We start from the raw sequence: 18,750 nt of genomic DNA, 5'->3' as shown, positions 1-18,750 counted from the left end.
AAAAGTTGTTTTGCTTTTTACAAGCACGTCCTCTTTATTTTAAGTACAACAATTAAAGTCAAAAGATTCAAACCTAAAAAAGTATGTCAATTACTGCAAAACTAAACTCGCACTAGTTTAAATACTCATTGTTTCATCCTATATCATCCTCTTGTTAGTTGTAATTAATTATCTTGTTCTTGAACCAATTTTAAAACTTCTAGAATAGCAAAATTCTTGGACACTCAAACCCCACTCGAATATAGTTTATATAAATTTGTACTTTAGAATTTTTTAGTATAATGAGGACACAATTAGTCTTCAAACTAATGAGATAAAACCTAAAGAAATAAACAGAAAGTACAACGAAAAACAATAATTAGCCAAATCATGTAGGACAACTCAGGGAAACGAGTTATAGAAGTATAGTAATGTCAAGCATCCATGTATAAAGGTCAACAATATACTCAACCTTTTTCTTCAACATTTGAGTAAGAAGTAGAAAACTCAATGAATGTTAATGTGAACTATGACCCAAACGGTCAACTAGACATATTCCTTCAACAATGCAAAAGCTTCCAAATACGTAGAGCACCTGCATGCGATGATGTCCACACCCAAAAGGCAATAACCCCCATAGTCAATAATGTCCACACCAAAAGTGCATGAAGCACATGATCCTTTAAAACCATACTAGATTTCATAGTCGTGTCCTTCGTGATATATGAGATACTTTGGCTTACTTTAAAGAAGCAAACTCTGATGAGATAGCATCCCAAAATTCTTACTATAAGAAACAATTAATTCATTCACATCAAAATTGATTTGAGGGCACCTCATATGATGACAAATTTTGTTACCATTGACTCAAATAACTCAAGGCCATGACACAACAACCTATGTTGAAATCCTCCAGCACCAAGGCAACCTCATTGATAGCCAAACATCTTGAATTGCAAGAAAGAATCAAAGTCCAAATGGAACTAGGCCCTTTTACAACTAAACAAAGCATGAGTAATAGTTTCCTTCTTCTTATTCTCATAAGGTAGCTTAGATTTCCATCACTGCATCCACATTGGTTTGAGACTAATGAAGGAAGTGATCATGTGTATATAAATGAAAACAATTATCTTCATTTGTCTACGGTCTTTTAGGATAAATTTTTTTTTAAAAAAGTAAAGGGAGTTTATGTCCAAAATGGACAATATCATATTATTGTGGAGATTTATAGAAGTTTGTTTTCTCATAATTACCACTAACCACAAAGTCAAATTTTATTAGAAGCCTCATATTTATAGATACTCTTAATCAAGTAATGATAAGAGAGAAAAAATTTGAGCCACGTAGCTTCTTAATTACTCATACATATTATACATCAATTAAGTTATACTAGCGACAACTTTAATTTCAAACTCTTTTTATTAGAATTTTGCTACTAATTAAACTATATCAAACAAGACAAAAAAAAATATCAGAAAAAGTTTTTTTTTTTTTTGTTTTTGCTATGCTATATTAAATTTAATTTTGATTCGGTTTATAAATTTTAAATTATTATATACAAACTTTAAGCTTAATTTTTATTTGATTACTATATTTTTTTATTCAATTAAATTTTAGTTTTAGTAATCTTTAAAGCTGGAGGTTTCCCTAATAATCAATTTAGTTAGTAAATTTAAAAACAATAAATTATGAAGTGATATTTAATTCATTTGAATAGTAAAAGAAAAAGAATTGGAGGAGCAACTAATTTTAGTTAATTTAAAAAAATAAAGAAATAAAAATAGAAAACACAAAAGTTAATGAGAGACAATTAAAATAGAATGTGAAAATGATGAAGGAAATCAAGAAAGAGTGATTGGTGAAAAAGTTAGGTGTGATTAATGAAGGGTTAGGAAGAGTTTATGAGTATAAAACAGAAATTAATTAGTTGCGTAAAATCAAGCTTAGCTCATCGTATAAATCACATCTTGCGGCCCCCATTCTTCATTAATCACCCTTTTTCTCTTTTTCTTTTTTTTTTTTTGCATCTTAGACTTAAATAATATAAACCATCACCAATTGCCTTTTCTTTTTTTCTTTTTTTCTTTTTTCTTTTTTGAATAATAATAATAATAACAATAATAACAATGAAAAATAAAGAAATCCGCCGGCAAGGTTGACCTCTTCACCTCTTACCTGTCATGTGCTACTTTTATTTAATTTGTCTCACTCAACCTTTATAAAATTCAAATTAACTTCTCAAATTTTTCCTAAGAATTTATTGAAAGTGAATATTTTATTTATTTATTCTGTTGTTGCTTTCTCATCCTTATTCTAAACCCCATTTCTAAATTTTAAATTTTAAACCATTTTATATTCTTTAAAGTTTAAATAGTTAGATGTCGATAGGAGTTTATCATAATCTAAATACAAGTCTATTATTGTTATTATCAGTGTTAGATGTTGTTACAAGTTTATTAGTATCTATCAAAGTTTTTTTTGTTTGTTATGTGTATAAATAGTTTGATATTTTCTTATCCTAAAGTTTGAAGCACATGAGAAAAGATGTCAAACTATAATGTGGATCATGTCGAGAATCTTGAACATAACATCCTAAATTTTTAATGTGTGTTAACGTATATTTTAGTATAATATGACAAAAGAATTAGTGTACAAATTGGGTTAAAAAAAATATTAAATGGTTCAAGTTGGAGTATAATTATTAGTAAAAGAGATAAAAAATTTGGCCATAGAGGTTTATTCCTTATAGTCAACCAATAGCTAAATTTTAGAACATTGAAATAGACACAAAGTCAATTGAAGTATATTATTAAATTTGTTTATGCTTCTATTTGTATAAATCAATTGGGCTTCAAATAATGAAGGGTTTCTTTTCTTCCTCTAACATTTTATTTTCAAATTATAAAATTTGAACAAAAGTATAGAAATTATGGAAAATAGTTTCTCCTGGTTATGTTTTGATTTTATTTGACTCTGTTACCTTTATATTATAAAATTTTTAATTGGCTCATTAGTTAGTGAAGAGGCACGCTAATTATTCACTTTTCATTTTAAAGGTCTTGGGTTCAATTCCAATTTCTATTCTTTTTTTTCACTTCTCTATCTCTTCTTCTTCTTAATTCCTAACTTGTTTTCTTTTTTTTTTATAAGACTAACATTGATCAAATAAAAAAAATTACTTTAGTGTATAAATATGAATGGTAAATATTTTGTCAAATTTTATATTTTTTGAAGTCTTTTCTTCATTTAATTTTAAATTTTAAATGGTTCAATATTTAAATTTATGTATTATTATCTTTTAAATTTAAATTGTGAATATATTTATTTAAATATTTTTTAAATTTTATATTTCAAATTTTGCAATAGGCATGTTTATAAGATATTTTAAATTTGTTGTTTTTAGTTTCATCCAATTTAGTAAGAATTTTACTTTTTTTTATTAAGATAATCATTTAGGTAGTATTTAATATTTTACAACCACAACATTTAAGTAACAATATAAATGAGTTGGATTTAAATCAACATCCTTTAACAGAAATAATATTTCAAATCAAATTTTAATTCATCCGATTAATAAAAACTATTGTATTATAGTTATTAGTTATCAACAAGATTTAGTGTATTTTTCTGTATTAATGTTTTTTAAAAAGTTATATTTTAATAAATTCTATATGTATTTTTTACATAACTAAACTATATTTAAACAAAAAAAACAAAAATGTTATAATATAACATAAAAAAATGAAAAACAAAAAAATGATTATTTGTTTATGTCTATTTTTTTTTTTTTGAAGATGTAAGAAATGAGAATAATTATTAAACATAGTCTTATTTCTTGTTATCTTGATCTGCCTAGTTAATTTTCTTCAACCTACAAAGAACCTAGTTTGTGTGATCTTAACTAGTTTATTTAATGCATTAATTGTTAAAAAGAAACAAGCTTTCATCAACCATTTGATGCGTCTTTTATTGATTTTTCGTTTAAAATTCATAGATAATTTTTGCACGTGTGTTTACTAATAATTGTGTCTTCATTAAACGTTTTAGATTTTATTAGTAAATCTATTTACATCATACCTAAAATTGAAAGAGTAAAACAAAATGGATGGAATACAAAAACAATCGCATTAAAAGAAAGAGAGGAAAGAAAGAAGAATTAGCTCATGCAAAAAATGCAATAAAGTGGTATAATAGATACTAATATAAAACAAATCCATCTAAACTCTAAATCATAATTCAAATAAGAAATAACTTTAATTGATCAAACAAGTTATCACTAAATAAAACATCATGTAAACATTTATACATTAATTAGTTCCCAATACAATATAATTAATTAATTTGAGAAAGTCCGTGATGGTCTCACATTTTCCAAACAAAGAAATCAATATATTATCTATCTTACCATTGCTTCACTTTTGACGTTATCTAATCTAATTATTTTTCTTTTCTTTTTCAATCTTTCTAAATGTCAACTGTGGAAAATTCAACTTCCCAACCACATCTTTACTTTCCTTATATATTTATGATCTTTGACTTCATCTCATCTACATAATATTTGATAAATCATCATATCATATTTCTTATATTTTTCTAAATCAAAAACCATCACATGTTCTTTTTTTTTTTTTAAAAAAATGCAATTAGATCACAATATAAATATCTGAACAGAGTTGGTCTTCAATCTTCATTATTATATATTAAGTTTTTTGTTCTTGTGTCTTTTGCATGCATTATTTGTTTAACAGTTATTTGAATCTGAAATCCTCGTAGACTCTGACCTGTTTTTTTTTCTTTCTTGTTGACTCTTGTACAATGAATTCAATTTTCTAATGGCCGTTAATCATGTTAATTAGTATGAGTTAATTGAAATTTCTTTATAATCAATGTCATTGTAATTTCAGCCCAATGTTTGTTGAAAAGTATGGCGGCATTAATGCCAAACTGGTTTAGGTCTAAAAACAAATGTTCAAACAGAAAAAAACTCCAGCCCTTGACTTTAGAAACCAAATGAAATATACTAATGTGACACATAATCAAGCCAAACTTAGTCTTGCACTTTACAACAACCTTGATGGTTATCACAATCTTTTTGGCATCCTTTGCATTACATACATGTAACTACATAGATGTGAGAAAGGATATTATAAATAATGTCACGTGATAATTAAGTAAACTCTACGAAGAACTCTAACATGATCATTTAGTTGAACTATACAATGTATATTTTTATGTACTAATAACTTAAGCAAGAAAGTGTGTGACGAACATGATATTGTATGAATACTATAGACACATTTGTCGAAAAACCTAATTTAAGTTAATTTAAGAAACAATATATTAATTAGAATTCATTTACATATGTTTAAGGATGGGAGTAGTGTTTGGACTTAAATTTATTTGAAATTTCTTTGTGATTTAATTTAACTTTATTTGAAAACTTTAATTTCATTAATTAGTCAAACTTCTTTTTTCCAAAAAAAAAAAAATGTACTGTATCATTTTAAATACGTGATGACTAAAAATATATATTTTTAAAAATTTAAGAACTAAATACACATCTTTTTATTTGAGTTACATGTCAAACGACGTAAGTGATTTTCTACTATTTTTCTTTCGATTTCTTTTTCTTTCTCACACTTTAGTTAGTTGCATTATACTTTTTTTCACACAATTATCTAGTTTATTCATACTTTCTTTTGTTTGTGCAAACTTCTTTTATGATCCTACAATTTGAAAAATCAAGATTTTTTCGATAAAAAAGATTTGAAAAAGTCAAAACTTAGTTGATAAAGACTATCTAACCAAATAGTTGTTGAAAATGTTTCTCATGACACAAGGAAGACCCTTTGCTAACACATGCATGGTGGTATCCCGGTGGTTCCTTTTAACTTCGCCCTTTTCAGTCACCATTTTATATGACGTTGGAAAAAAAAAATCGTTTCCCATGCTACAAAACATGCGTCGAAGAAAGGAAACGTTTTTTCAATGTCCATTTTGTCACACATTAGTAAGACATTGGAAATGAACGTTTTTTCACACCCTTAATTTAAGAAAGGAATTTAGTCAAAATTCTTGTAAGAATGGATTATAAAGCTTAATCTCTATAATATATAAAAGGTATATGTGTTTAAATGTTTTTTTACAATTTTTATAGACATGGTTAATTAACTCAAAACACAAAATTTTTCTTTAAAATACAACATTTTCCAAAAGAAAAGTAAAAACAGTTGAGAAAAATATTTTTAAAAATATGTAGAAAATAAAAAGTTATGAAAATAGAAAAAGTAAAAGTGAAAGATGGCTAGAACTCCAAATTAAAGACAATTATGTGTAGTAATTAAGTATATATCCATAAATGGATTCAATTTTGCATGCTCTAAACACACATGCATAATTTCACATTAATCAAAACAAAATTACAAAATCAAAATGCAAAGAATTAAATTTCTGCATTTTAATGTTCATCTTAGGCATGGACAATTAATTAATCAAAAAATAGAATGAGCTAATCAAAATTCTTGAAGTTGCTCCAAATCAGTAACTACTTGATACATTGAAGGTCTATGTTTTGGGTCATCAGAGAGGCATTTAAAAGCAAGTTTAGCTGCTGTTATTGCCTTCTTTACACCACATTCTCCCTCAATTCTATTGTCCATAATTCTCATTATTCTTCTGTTGCTAATATTTGGCTTTGCCCATTCTACTAGGTTTTGCTCTCTTCCTGCCTTTGTCGCATCCAATGCTCGTCTTCCGCATAGTATCTCCAATAGAACTGCTCCGAAACTGTATACGTCACTCTTGGGTGTCAAATGACCTAATTTCATAACCCGAACTTAAGTACTTTAGAAAAAGAACTAAGATTTAAAGTTGTAGTAAGAGAGATGTGAACGAATGAAAGATGACATGTATATATATACACACACCTGTGGCCATATATTCAGGAGCTGCATAACCATAAGTGCCCATACATCTTGTAGAAACATGACTTTCATTTCCCACCGGGCCGTCCTTAGCTAATCCGAAGTCCGATATCTTTGCATCATAATTCTGTTTTATATTAAGTTCAAAACAAAACTCTAATATTAGATAATTAATACATAATTAAACAAACTTTATTATTGTAGTTAATTAAAGAACTATATATAGTTAGAATTTCAATAATTGACATACCGCATCGAGCAAGATGTTTGATGATTTGAAATCACGATGGATAACTTTTTTGCCATGTAAATACGCCAATCCTTTAGCTGCGTCCAATGCAATTTTCATACGCAACTTCCATGAAAGTGGTTGAGATCCAGATCCTCCTGAAATTATAATTACTTACTCTATTAGTTATTTATTGATTACATACTCTTACTGTTACTATTAATTAGGATTAACTCACAAAAAGCTTTAACTTGTATTATTTACAAATTTGACTGTTATGGTACATTCTTTACTACTTATTGTTGAAAGGGAAGATGAATTTAGGAGGGTGTACTCACTTCCAAAAAGGTGATTATCCAAGCTTCCTTTTGACATAAATTCATAAGCAAGAAGCTGATCCTCATTCTCCAAGCAATAACCAATCAATTTCACCAAATTTGGATGATGCAACTGCCCCAAATAATTGATTTCCGCCTACAACAAACCAAATTCCAAACACTTGCCCTGATTAATAAAAAGAAGAGAAAAAAAATCTAGCCAAACACAATGAGGAACGAGGAAAGAAGTAATTGGATACTAACCAACCATTCATTGTGGCCTTGGAAGCCCTCTTGATTATGTCTTTTGACAGCAATCGCGATGCCGGAGCCAGGCTTGGTAGCGGCAAGAGAGTGGTGATCAATCCAACCCTTGAACACACTCCCAAACCCACCTTCCCCCACCATACTCCGTTGTCGGAAGTTACCGGTCGCCTTTTTGAGTTCGTTAAAGCAAAATCTCTTTAGATTTGGAGACTGCAGAATCTCATCCTCTGTTCTTGGACTTGGATGAACAGAAGCAGAGGAGGTGGAACCATTGGAATCGATTCCTATAAGAATGAAGAAGAGAGACTAAAGATTAAAAAGAAGAAGATAAGGTAATGATTTTTGTGAGAAAGTTAAAAAGATGAACAATGAAATGTACCATGAAAAGGGGATCGATTGTCGATTGCAGGAACACTAACACAAGATCCCATGTTGTGTGGAGAGAATTAAGAAGGAAAAGAGATTTGTGGATTGAACACAAAACCCAAATGGCTTAATAATTGGAGAGAATTTGTTTGTGTGTGTATATATATTAGAATATGGAAATGGTGGATATTAAAATGAAGCTTTAAAAGTGAAAGCAAAATTGTGTTAAAAGGGTTGAAACGAGTTGACTTGGAGAGTCGGCCAGATACGGTATATCTTTATTATTATTCTTGTGATGGAAAAGGAAAGGAGAAGGAAACTCATGAATTTACTAACCAAAACACATTCACTCTCTCACTAAATCTTTAACATCTCTCCAACCATTGTTTGTTTCATCCGTCGACTTCATAACTGGGGTGTAAATAAATTTATTTTAATATTATCAATTCTGCACTCTTAATAGTTAATTCTATATATTTTCTAACTTAACTTGGTACCACAAAATGCTGTTCTTGTATAGATTAATCGTTTTAAAGTGAAAGTCAAAATATGGAAGACTAAGAAAACAGTGATTTCTGAAAACCAGTTTATCTTTTTCGAGGAATTTGTTAAAAGTTACAATTTAATTAGGAAAGTAGCTTTTGATATATTTATGCTTTTCAATTATAGGTTTTATGTTTATTACTATTATTTTAGGAAAAAACGTAGAGAGAAGAATATCTGTAATGGAAAATGTTAGAGGTGTGATAATAGAAAAAGAAAAAGCAAGAAAAAGCAATGGCAAGGACGTGGAGAAAACAGGGAAAAGGGAATTAGAGGGAGAAATCACGAGTTACATGTAGTTTCCAAAAATGCCACGTGGGTCGGTCGCAGAATTAATCCCATCCAGCTAAGCATAAAAATGATTATGAAATCAGAAATGGATGGGTTATTTACAAAAGCAATAGCTACTTCTTCCTCTTTTTTTTTCTTCTTTTTGGAAACAGAAAGATTGGAGGAAATTAAAAGGAAGAAGAGGGTTGAGAAAAAAGTAGTATGAAAAGGGTTTCTTAATTCAATTCTTCTATTAATTTAACCTTGCTTTCGGTCAAATCTAATACACCCGATCTCATTCATCATTTCATAATCTTATTTATAATTTCTTTCTTCTTCTTCTTCCTCTTCTTTTTATTGATAATATACCTAATTGATTATCCGTAGACTTTGTATATATAATAATATCCACACCATTAACTTTCTATTTGGAGCTTCATCTATTTTACAAAATGTCCATCTTCATTTTAAATCTTTTTCTTTTTATTCAATTTTGTATCCTCTTCCATTTTAACTCTTTAACCAATCATCATCCAACTTTTATATTTCCTTCTTTCACTTTATTCAAATATATCTTACTTTTTATAAATATAACAATATTTACGTCCGTCCAAAAAAATAAAAATGTCTATCAAACAAAATTTATATTTCTCTTTTCTTTTTATTGTTTTTTCCGACTTTTTTCTCTTTCCATCGTTTTTTTTTTCTACTTTTTCTAGATTATAATAATCTATGTTTAAGGTGTATAGATACGATCTTAATTTGAGTTAATAGAATTACACTCGTTCATATTCAGAGTGCACACGCGTACTATTTTAACATTGAAATTTAGAATATTATTAATGTACGTGGTTGTAAATGTAAAATACTAGTATTATATTTATATTATTAGAATCTTAAACACAGAGTTATGGGTTGAACTAATTATCCATTATGCCTCTATATAATTTGAAGAATGGAGGAGAGATTGATTGAAGATTATAATAAAAAGGGAAAAAAGGATGGTCCATATGATCTAATCTTCAGGCTTTTTTTTTTTTCTTTTTTTTGTGAAAGTTGAACTTATAATAGATAATGACTAAAATAGTCAAATGTAATCCCATCTAGGATAATGCTTCACCTTTATTGATTTGCCAATCACCATCATTTATTTTCCTATGTTATTATATTTTTCATACTAAAATTTCAATGTAATAATAATAAAGAAAAAAATGTAAATAATGCTACTTATTTCAATTGTTCTTATGAGTTTAAGCATGTGTGAGACTAGGAATAGTTTCAATATTGTTCACCACCATTCTAATCTTCAATAGTTTGTTATGACCAAATATTTTAGATGGAGAGAAAATGTTGTGTGAAAACAAATATTAGAGACAAAGCATTCGAAAATTAGTTTAAAACATCCTTAGATAATCTTGAAAGATTACATATTCAAGAAATAAGTTTGTAATTTCTCGACTTAAAATTGACGTAATACTTCCTGAATGGAACAATATATTACAACGATATATTTCAAGAATTCAAATTCTTGACTAGATTCAATATTATAGTATATGTATGTGTTATGCTCAATTTATCATAAACTTTTTTCTTATTATTTAACCTAATTTAATTAGGTAATAGAGCACACCTCCAATCTGAATTGCACTCCTTATATAATTAATTAATTGAAACAATTAAACATATAATATAATTTTCACTCTCTGAATGGTTGTAATCTTCGACGGTGCAAAATTATTTAGAAAGAAAAATGATTTAATTAAAGAAATACTTTTGTAAAATTCTTTAATACTATGATTAGGTTAGATTATATTTGAAGTAAACGATCTTAAGAAAATTAAATTTGGACACAAATAACAACATTTTAAAACTAATTTTCAACAATTTTCTAAATATAAAAAAAAAAAATCAATCGAATTTGTTGATTAAGGAACAATTTGTTTTTGAAGAAAGAATGAATACACAATCTTTTCAATCTTCATTTTGTTGTTACATTCAAAAAAATATTTTTTAAAAAGGAAACTTCCCTTTAAAAAACCAAAATAAAAACGATAGGGTAAATTGCAAAAACCACCCCTCCAAGTCTATGACAATTATAATGGATAATGATTTTAGGAATAATATTAATTAAGTGTATAGCAAGATTTAAAAAAAAAAATTCTAAACATATGTCAAAATCTATCTACGATAGATAGACTGTTATGGTCTATCAACGATAGATTATCATATTTGAACATAATTTTTAATAGATTTTGCTATATTTATAATTTATTTTAAAAAATAAATATGGCTACATATGCAAATACTTTAAATGTAATTGTTATATTTGCAACTTTTGAAAGTGGAGTGGTGGTAGCAATTTTGTTGGAAATAACCCACTAGATCCAAGGTCCACAAAAACACCGTAGAAGATCACTTATCCAGAGGAGTTGTAGAAGTATATGTTAGTGGTGGTAGTCACTTCACCACATGTGTACGATTGAGTTTGGGTTCGGGTAACTGTGTTGATTTAACTCTTTTGTTTTATTTTTTCTACAATATCTTAAACATAAGTAATTATTTTAAAAAATAAAACGGTTTTTGTGGTACAAAGCTTGAATAGATGGACTAAGCCTATATTTTTGCTTAGAATTACTCAAATGACCACAATTATAAATACTATAACATAGTTATATTAAAACAACCGAATGTGTTTTCACTTTGAAACTTACAACATAACCCGTTTTCTTCCATTTTCTTTACAAATCTCTTTTCGTTTTCTATTCTTTGATCTCATCTCATTCACCCTAATAGTTAGTAATTATTTATGATTATTCAAATAATTCCTTCTGAAAGAATTATGGGATGAGATAAAGAACACAGATGGGGCAAGGTTGGCTGAGTTAGCTACAATTAATATTAATATATAATATTAAACCTAATTTCCAATCAAATTTTATAAATTATTGGGAGTGGGACTAGATTTATATACTATAATCTGTCCCTTAATTTAGATTATTTAATGATGTTAGCCTTAGTTATTTCTTTTCTTTAACAAGGGTTGGTCTTAACCTTAAACTACACTTTGTGGGAGACATTATTATTACCATCAAAATTTAAAATATTTTTATTGTACTTCACCAATTATCTTTGAGGTTTGTGCAGACCAGCCCACAAAATTTCAAATTTCAAATCTCAAATATTTATTTATTTTTGTTTGGACAGAAGAGATTAGCAATTCTTGAAATTGATGCTGGCAAATATACTTGGTTTGGTAATTAATATATAGATATATTTGAATATGCAAAAATAATATGTTTAATTTATTATTTAAACATTTATGCATGGGATCGGAATAGGGTTTAGGTACAATTATCAAATAGCATCCTCAAAAAATATCATGCATTAACAAAACTATATGGCTACGCCAAGTAATTTTTTATATAAAATAAAAGGATATATTACCCAAAAATTTCTCTCTTTTCCCCCCTTTTTTTTCTTTTTTTTGAAAATAATAACAAGAGAGGAAGATTAAAGTTTTTCCAACTTGAAATTTTTTAAAAAAACTATCCATTTTTAAGCCTAAAAACAAAACTACGTATACTTCTAGATATATGTAAAAAATAGTTTATTTATTTATTTAATTATTATTATTCTTTTTTTTTTTTTTAACACTTTTCTTGAGCATTTTTCAAATTTAGTGACATACCTTTTCAATCAATACGTGGGAAATGTATGTGACCACAAAATCAACAAAGTATATCTAATGTAAAGTTTCTATTAAATATATTCCATGTGAAATTGAATATTCATACATTAACTTAATTCATAGGTTTGTCAATTTATTTGATGGAATTTTGTGTAACATGACTATTTGTACCAAAAATAGTTTATTTATAGTTTGTGATTGAAACTTTGGATTCTTTGGTCATGAGACCTTTAGGATTTATATTTGCTTTCTATAAACAATATTAAAGAGAAGTCAAAGACATGGAAAATAATGGAGCAATGGGAAGAGAGAAACATGCCTAACAAACAAACCTAATATATATCCTTATATTGTGGGTACATATGTGAATTACTTTTTGAAAAATCTTATTTAAATATGTATAATCTATTTGGTTATTGACTCAAATTTTATCATGGTAGTTTATCGTACGATAGGTTTTTCTTTTCTAAAATATATACGTTTTTTTTCGTTGTTTCGAGGAATGGAGTAACTTTTGTGTGATTGTAGAATCATGTGTGACAATTCTAGAGAAGTGAACTGAGGTTGTAGTATTAAAACTTTTTTCTCAAAAATAGAAATGAAATATAGTCAATTTAAATTATAACAAAGCAATTTAGGAACTTGAATAACTAAATTTCATAAATGAAGGAGTAGCGAGAAAGAGAGACACAGCTAGTGTATAACATTTTTAATGTATAACATAACATATCTTTTATATATATATAAAAGATATGTTATTGTTAAAAAAAAACCAAAGATATGTTATTGTTAAAAAAAAACCAAGAAAAAAGAAATCATTCTCATACAAATTCATGGTTATGTTCCTTTCTCTCTCTCTTTTTTTTTCTCTTATCAAGAAATAGAAAAACATGTGAATATAGTTATCTATTTTTTGTTCTAATAAAGAAGAAGCAGAAAATGAGAAACAACAAATAGGAAATAGGAAAAAGAGAATATTATCAAACGAGCCATCGTTTTCATTTTTCATTTTTTTTTGTGAAAATTAAAAAAAAAATACTTAAACATCTTATTTGTTTATTTAAATCTAAAAAAAAGGTAGATCTACCCTCTTAAATAAAAATAAGTAAAACAACATATAGAGAAGATGAGTTTGTGAAATTCAAAATATAAAAGAAAAAAATCTAAATGAAAAAAAAGCTATGTATGTTTTTATTAAAAGTGTATAGGTTCTGTTTTTTTTTTTTTTTAGGAGATTAATTGAATAATTACAACAAACAAACAATACCATGTTTTCACTAATACTTTCAAAAGTGCCTTATTACTACTAATCTTCTTTACTATATTAAAAGCAAAAATACACTAGAATGTTTTTATTCTCTTTTTGCCTTTACATTTTTTTGGTAATATCCATATTATTTTCCTTTTAATTCTTTACATTACTTGTGAAAATAAAATAAAATATCAGTATCAATGAATATGTGGATTAAAAAAACTAACTTCTTGGTCAAAACAAATTTAATTATCTAAATTATGACTAAACATAGGAAGCATATGAATTCCTATAGTTTAAAATCAGAAAATAACCAATAGGAGTTGACGGTATTGATTTGGGGCAAAAATAAAATAAAATAAAATGTATAGAAAAGTTCAACATGAGAATGAATTCAATAATTAAATTCTCTAGTTTATACTTAACAATAATTCTATATATATATTCAACAAATAATAGGTTACTAAAGTTTGAAGAGAAAAAAAAGATCAAATAGAAAAAGGTCAATTTCCTGGTTTATTAACAAAAATATGATCAAATTAAACAGAATCGGGTGAAAGTATTACCATTATTCATTCTCCTCTTACCCAAAATAAATACAAATAATTAAACTTTCAAAGTAATTAAATTAAAATATATAGATTTTTAAGCGTATGTAATTAAAAGCCTCTAAGTTGGAATAACGAAACCTCCATTTTGTTGGTGTTGAAAATAACCAAAAAGCTCAATGAAAAAATTAGCAACACCCATTGAAACCACACCAATCACAAAGCCACTAACCATTGCTCCATTCAGTTTTACGACTCCTACAATTTTTCTCTCTTCCTTTTCTTCTTTTTCACCCTCCACACACTCGTAAAAACACTCCCCACCCTCCATCTCATCCTCCAAACAACTACTCCCACTTACTACCTCACTGTCGTCGTTCAGGCATGACTCGGTGCACAAGCAAGTAGTTGAATCATCGACTTGGCCGTTGTCTACCAAGTCCGGGCTCCAGAACACAGCCTCGAGTTGGGCGAGGCGGCGAGCCATGTGCTTCAAACGTCGGGGCTTAAGCGTAGACGGGCATGAGGCAATCTCTGCGGTGAGGAGATTGGCGACGAAAAGCAACTTTTGGTGGAATTCTTGGGAGAGGGAAGGATGAATAATGGTGGTGAGGTTGTTGTGAGAGAGTTGTAGTTCGAGTTCTTGGAGTTTCTTCTGTAGAATTGCGTATGTTTTTGTCATCTTTTTGGGTGAAATTTTAGGGAAAGGGAATTGGGGAATGCATGCAGTTTATAGGGGTTGTACTAAGAGGGTATTTTTTGTGACCATGAAGGGTTACGTGTGGCGGTTGCCTCTTTTCAGTTACCCGCTCTATCATCCTTAGGGTATATGACGCCTTTTATTTTATTTTATTTTATTTTATTTTATCTTATTTTAGGGTTTGAGTATATCATTTCTATTTAATTTGTAGGTTTCAAATATTTTGAAATTTTATTCCTTCAATTTTGAATTCAAGTCTTAAAATCTTTTAATTTTCCTCTTAAAATTTTAATTTATTTTTTTCAATTTACCAAAAAAGTAGAATTTTCAAAGGGAATTAACTACCTAGAGTAAGGCAAAATGTGATTATAATCATGGTAGAAAGACAACACATATACTTTCAAACATTAAAATCATATACTTTCAAATTCTTATCAAATCACACAAATTACTCGAAATTAAAGTTTGAAAGAGGTGTGAGCGAACTACTTACAATTCTTGATCCACATTTCATTTCAAGGACAAAATTATTACATAATTAGAATTCAATTTCAAGAATCATAAATCATAATTGAAGGTGTTCACAAGAGGGGTTTTCTTATTCAAAAGCCACCGTAAATCTTACCAAGCACTCTTAATAAGTCCAAACCCTTAAGCAATAATCTTTGCATGCATGTTAATTAACTTCTGACTTATTTCCCAAATTTTAACTTCATCATAGATCCATCCAACAATTTCTGTTTCATCTAAGAAGCTTAGACAACTCACTTGGAGGGAACAACCAAGGGAGAGTCAATTGATTAATTACCTAATTTAACTAGATCATGAAAGCATTACAAATAGGGATTGCAATAAGATGAGTATCAACTTAGCAACACCCTAAAGTAATATCCATCGTGGTTCTTCCTAAGTTGATTAGAAAACAAACAAATTAATCTAACTTTTTTTTTGTCACTTTCCTTGAAACAATGATATAATAATTTTCATGATTAATCAAATTGAGCATCCTAAACTTAATAACTAGATTATATTATTTCATTACAGAATTGGATGTGAGTCTCACGTGTTAAGACAATTGCATAATACAATTAAACAAACTCCAAATTTCCAAATATAGTGAAATGAGGTTATTTTATTTATTTTCATCGGGAATGTAATACTATATATTTGTATTTGTTATATATATAGAGACGTATTTTTGAAAGAAAATAGATGGCATTGGATAATATTGATTAGATGGTACTATGAGAGTGTGCAAAGGGATGAAAATTGTGGAGTCAGTTAGGCCCATTGAAATCCCATCCGGCCCAAATATTCTCCACCTGAAAAGCCCATTCCAAACTAGTTGGCCCTTACATCATTAATAAAAAATATTGCACACTTTTCAATGTTTTTATCGAGGAGGACTATTTTAGCAATAATAATTAAAGATATAGCAACATTTTAAAAGAATTGCAAATATAGCAAAATTATCACTCAGATAGACTTCATATGATATATCACCAATATTTGCAACATGGTCTATCAGTGATACACTTATATCATTGATAGAATTTGACAAATTTTGCTATATTTGCAAATTTTTTAAAATTGTACTATATACTTAATTAATTTAAATTTAATTGCTAGGTTTGCAACTATTCCTTTTGTTTAAGGATCTTTATCTATTATTTCACGTATCATCTTAATAACTTACTAATTTATTAAATAGAGATGGTTGTAAATATATAAAATAATTAAAAGAAATATATGTAAATATAGCCATTAATTCAAAAGAATTAAAAGTATAAAAACAGTTAAAAAATTTACAAATATTGCCAATCTATTAACAAACATTTTGAATACGCATTAAATAGAATGTATAGTGCAATTAATTATTGTATTTTCATTTGATATTTTTGTTAGTTGTTTCCTCTTATTGTTAAGCTAAAAATCACTCTAATGTAGGAATATTTTAGGTAATTAGGTAATTATTATAACCTAGAAACCACAATTAATCAAACTCAAATTATTTAAACATACAAACATTCTTCAAACACTTCAATTTTAAAAACATTACACTCTTCTTCCTCTTTTTTTTCTTTAAAAAAAAGTACACCTAAAGAGAAACCAAATAATCAAATAATGTCATGCAAACTATTTTAATTTCTTTTCAAAATATGCTTTTTTTTTCTCTCTCTAAATTTTGAGTCGACATAGTTTTCAATTTGTCGGTATGTTTTCAAATGGGAGAATATTTAAAAAGTGTAGATTTTACAAAATATTTACAATCTATAACAAATTCTATCATTGATAGTGATCGATATGTTATAGTGATATAATCCAAAATTTTGCTATAGTTTGTAAATATTTTAACTTATTTTGCTATTTTTGCAAAATGTCCCTTCAAAATATTATAATTTTATTGTTAAGATTTGAGTTTTATTTCAATTTGGTCGATAATGTTGCCAAATGTATATTTTGTCTTTATATTTAATATTTATTAACTAATCTAAAAACAAGGGGTTTTTTTCAAAAATAGAAATAAAAAAGAAATTATTTAAACTCCATATAACTAAACCACAAAACTTATTACACCGTTTTTTCATCTAGTGTGAATATTTTGTGAAAATGTTTTACTTTTTACCATTTTTCTTAAAATAATTATAACAATTATGATTAGTTAAGTTTCCTAGTTTTTCATAAAATTTTAACTTCTTAATAATTTAAGCTAATTAACAAACATTCACATCCATGACTTAAAGTAAATACTTAATAAAAGAGAGTCAAAGTTAACATACATTCACTCTTGTTTTTGCCAAGTTATATTATACATGAAAAACTTTGCTTTCTCAAGAAGTTGAGTTACTCCTCCTATATAAGCCATTGCAAACTTATCTTCAACATGAATCCAACCTCTATTTATTTTCAATTATATTCTTTCCAACTCATTAATAAACTTATCTCCAACACTCTTAAACCTATTGAAACAACACACCATCAAAATTAGTTTTAATTACTTTTACAAAGTGAACAAATTAGACTAGTATTGGAACTAACTATTTTGGGATTTTCAAGTTCTTAAACATCAAATGTACATTATATTCTTTTTCTTTTCCATTCTCTTGGCAAGTACTAATGGAAAGTAACGAGAACAACAAAACTTTAACTACATCTCAACAAGAGCATGAGTCCTTCGCTAATTATACAAATTAGGAATCTTCAATAACATATTCACATACCTTAATTAATTTGGAGAAATTATTGTTCCTCATTTCCAACACAATAATTGTGACTTTTTTTTTTCTTTCAAATTTCAACCATTGGAGCAAATTCATCTAAATCTATAATGTTGAGGAAATCTTTTATAAACAAGCAAAGATATGAAAGTGATAATTGGAATGAAAAAGAATGACTGCCAAATATATTTCATAATTCAGCAAGAAATGGTTTCCACACACCCAACAGAGTTCAACCATTGTCAATAAGGCATTGTTGTATATATTTACCTACCATTCATCAGACTATCCTAAAATTCCAACAATACACAACCTAACTTTTAACACTGACACATTTCAAACACAGTTTCTTATCAATCAAATATAAGTACCTACTCAAAACTAGTTAAACATAGAAACAATACTCATATCTACAACAACTCGAATAACTTTCAACAACTCGGACTATCC

At 27.5% G+C, this 18,750-nt stretch overlaps 1 protein-coding gene across 2 annotated transcripts; it reads right to left on the bottom strand.

The window, feature by feature from the left end:
* Positions 1-6,311: 6,311 nt before the first annotated feature.
* Positions 6,312-8,256, bottom strand: LOC101214077 (receptor-like cytoplasmic kinase 176). 2 transcript variants are annotated; one of them, XM_004142790.3, is made up of 6 exons: positions 8,095-8,256; positions 7,713-7,999; positions 7,470-7,605; positions 7,153-7,289; positions 6,906-7,029; positions 6,312-6,796 (listed from the first exon to the last, which is right to left on the bottom strand). In XM_004142790.3, the coding sequence occupies exons 1-6, from the start codon at positions 8,144-8,146 to the stop codon at positions 6,492-6,494; spliced, it is 1,041 nt and encodes a 346-aa protein (XP_004142838.1). In that variant the 5' UTR covers positions 8,147-8,256; the 3' UTR covers positions 6,312-6,491. The 2 variants fall into 2 exon arrangements, with proteins under 2 accessions (XP_004142838.1, XP_031741038.1); XM_031885178.1 differs by having other exon boundaries at positions 6,660-6,765.
* Between the last annotated feature and the right edge of the window lie 10,494 nt (positions 8,257-18,750).

This window comes from Cucumis sativus, chromosome 5 (genome assembly GCF_000004075.3).
Source record: "Cucumis sativus cultivar 9930 chromosome 5, Cucumber_9930_V3, whole genome shotgun sequence".
Lineage (NCBI taxonomy): Eukaryota > Viridiplantae > Streptophyta > Magnoliopsida > Cucurbitales > Cucurbitaceae > Cucumis > Cucumis sativus.
The sequence above is the reverse complement of the archived record's forward strand: the minus strand, read 5'-3'. Positions and strand labels throughout refer to the sequence as shown.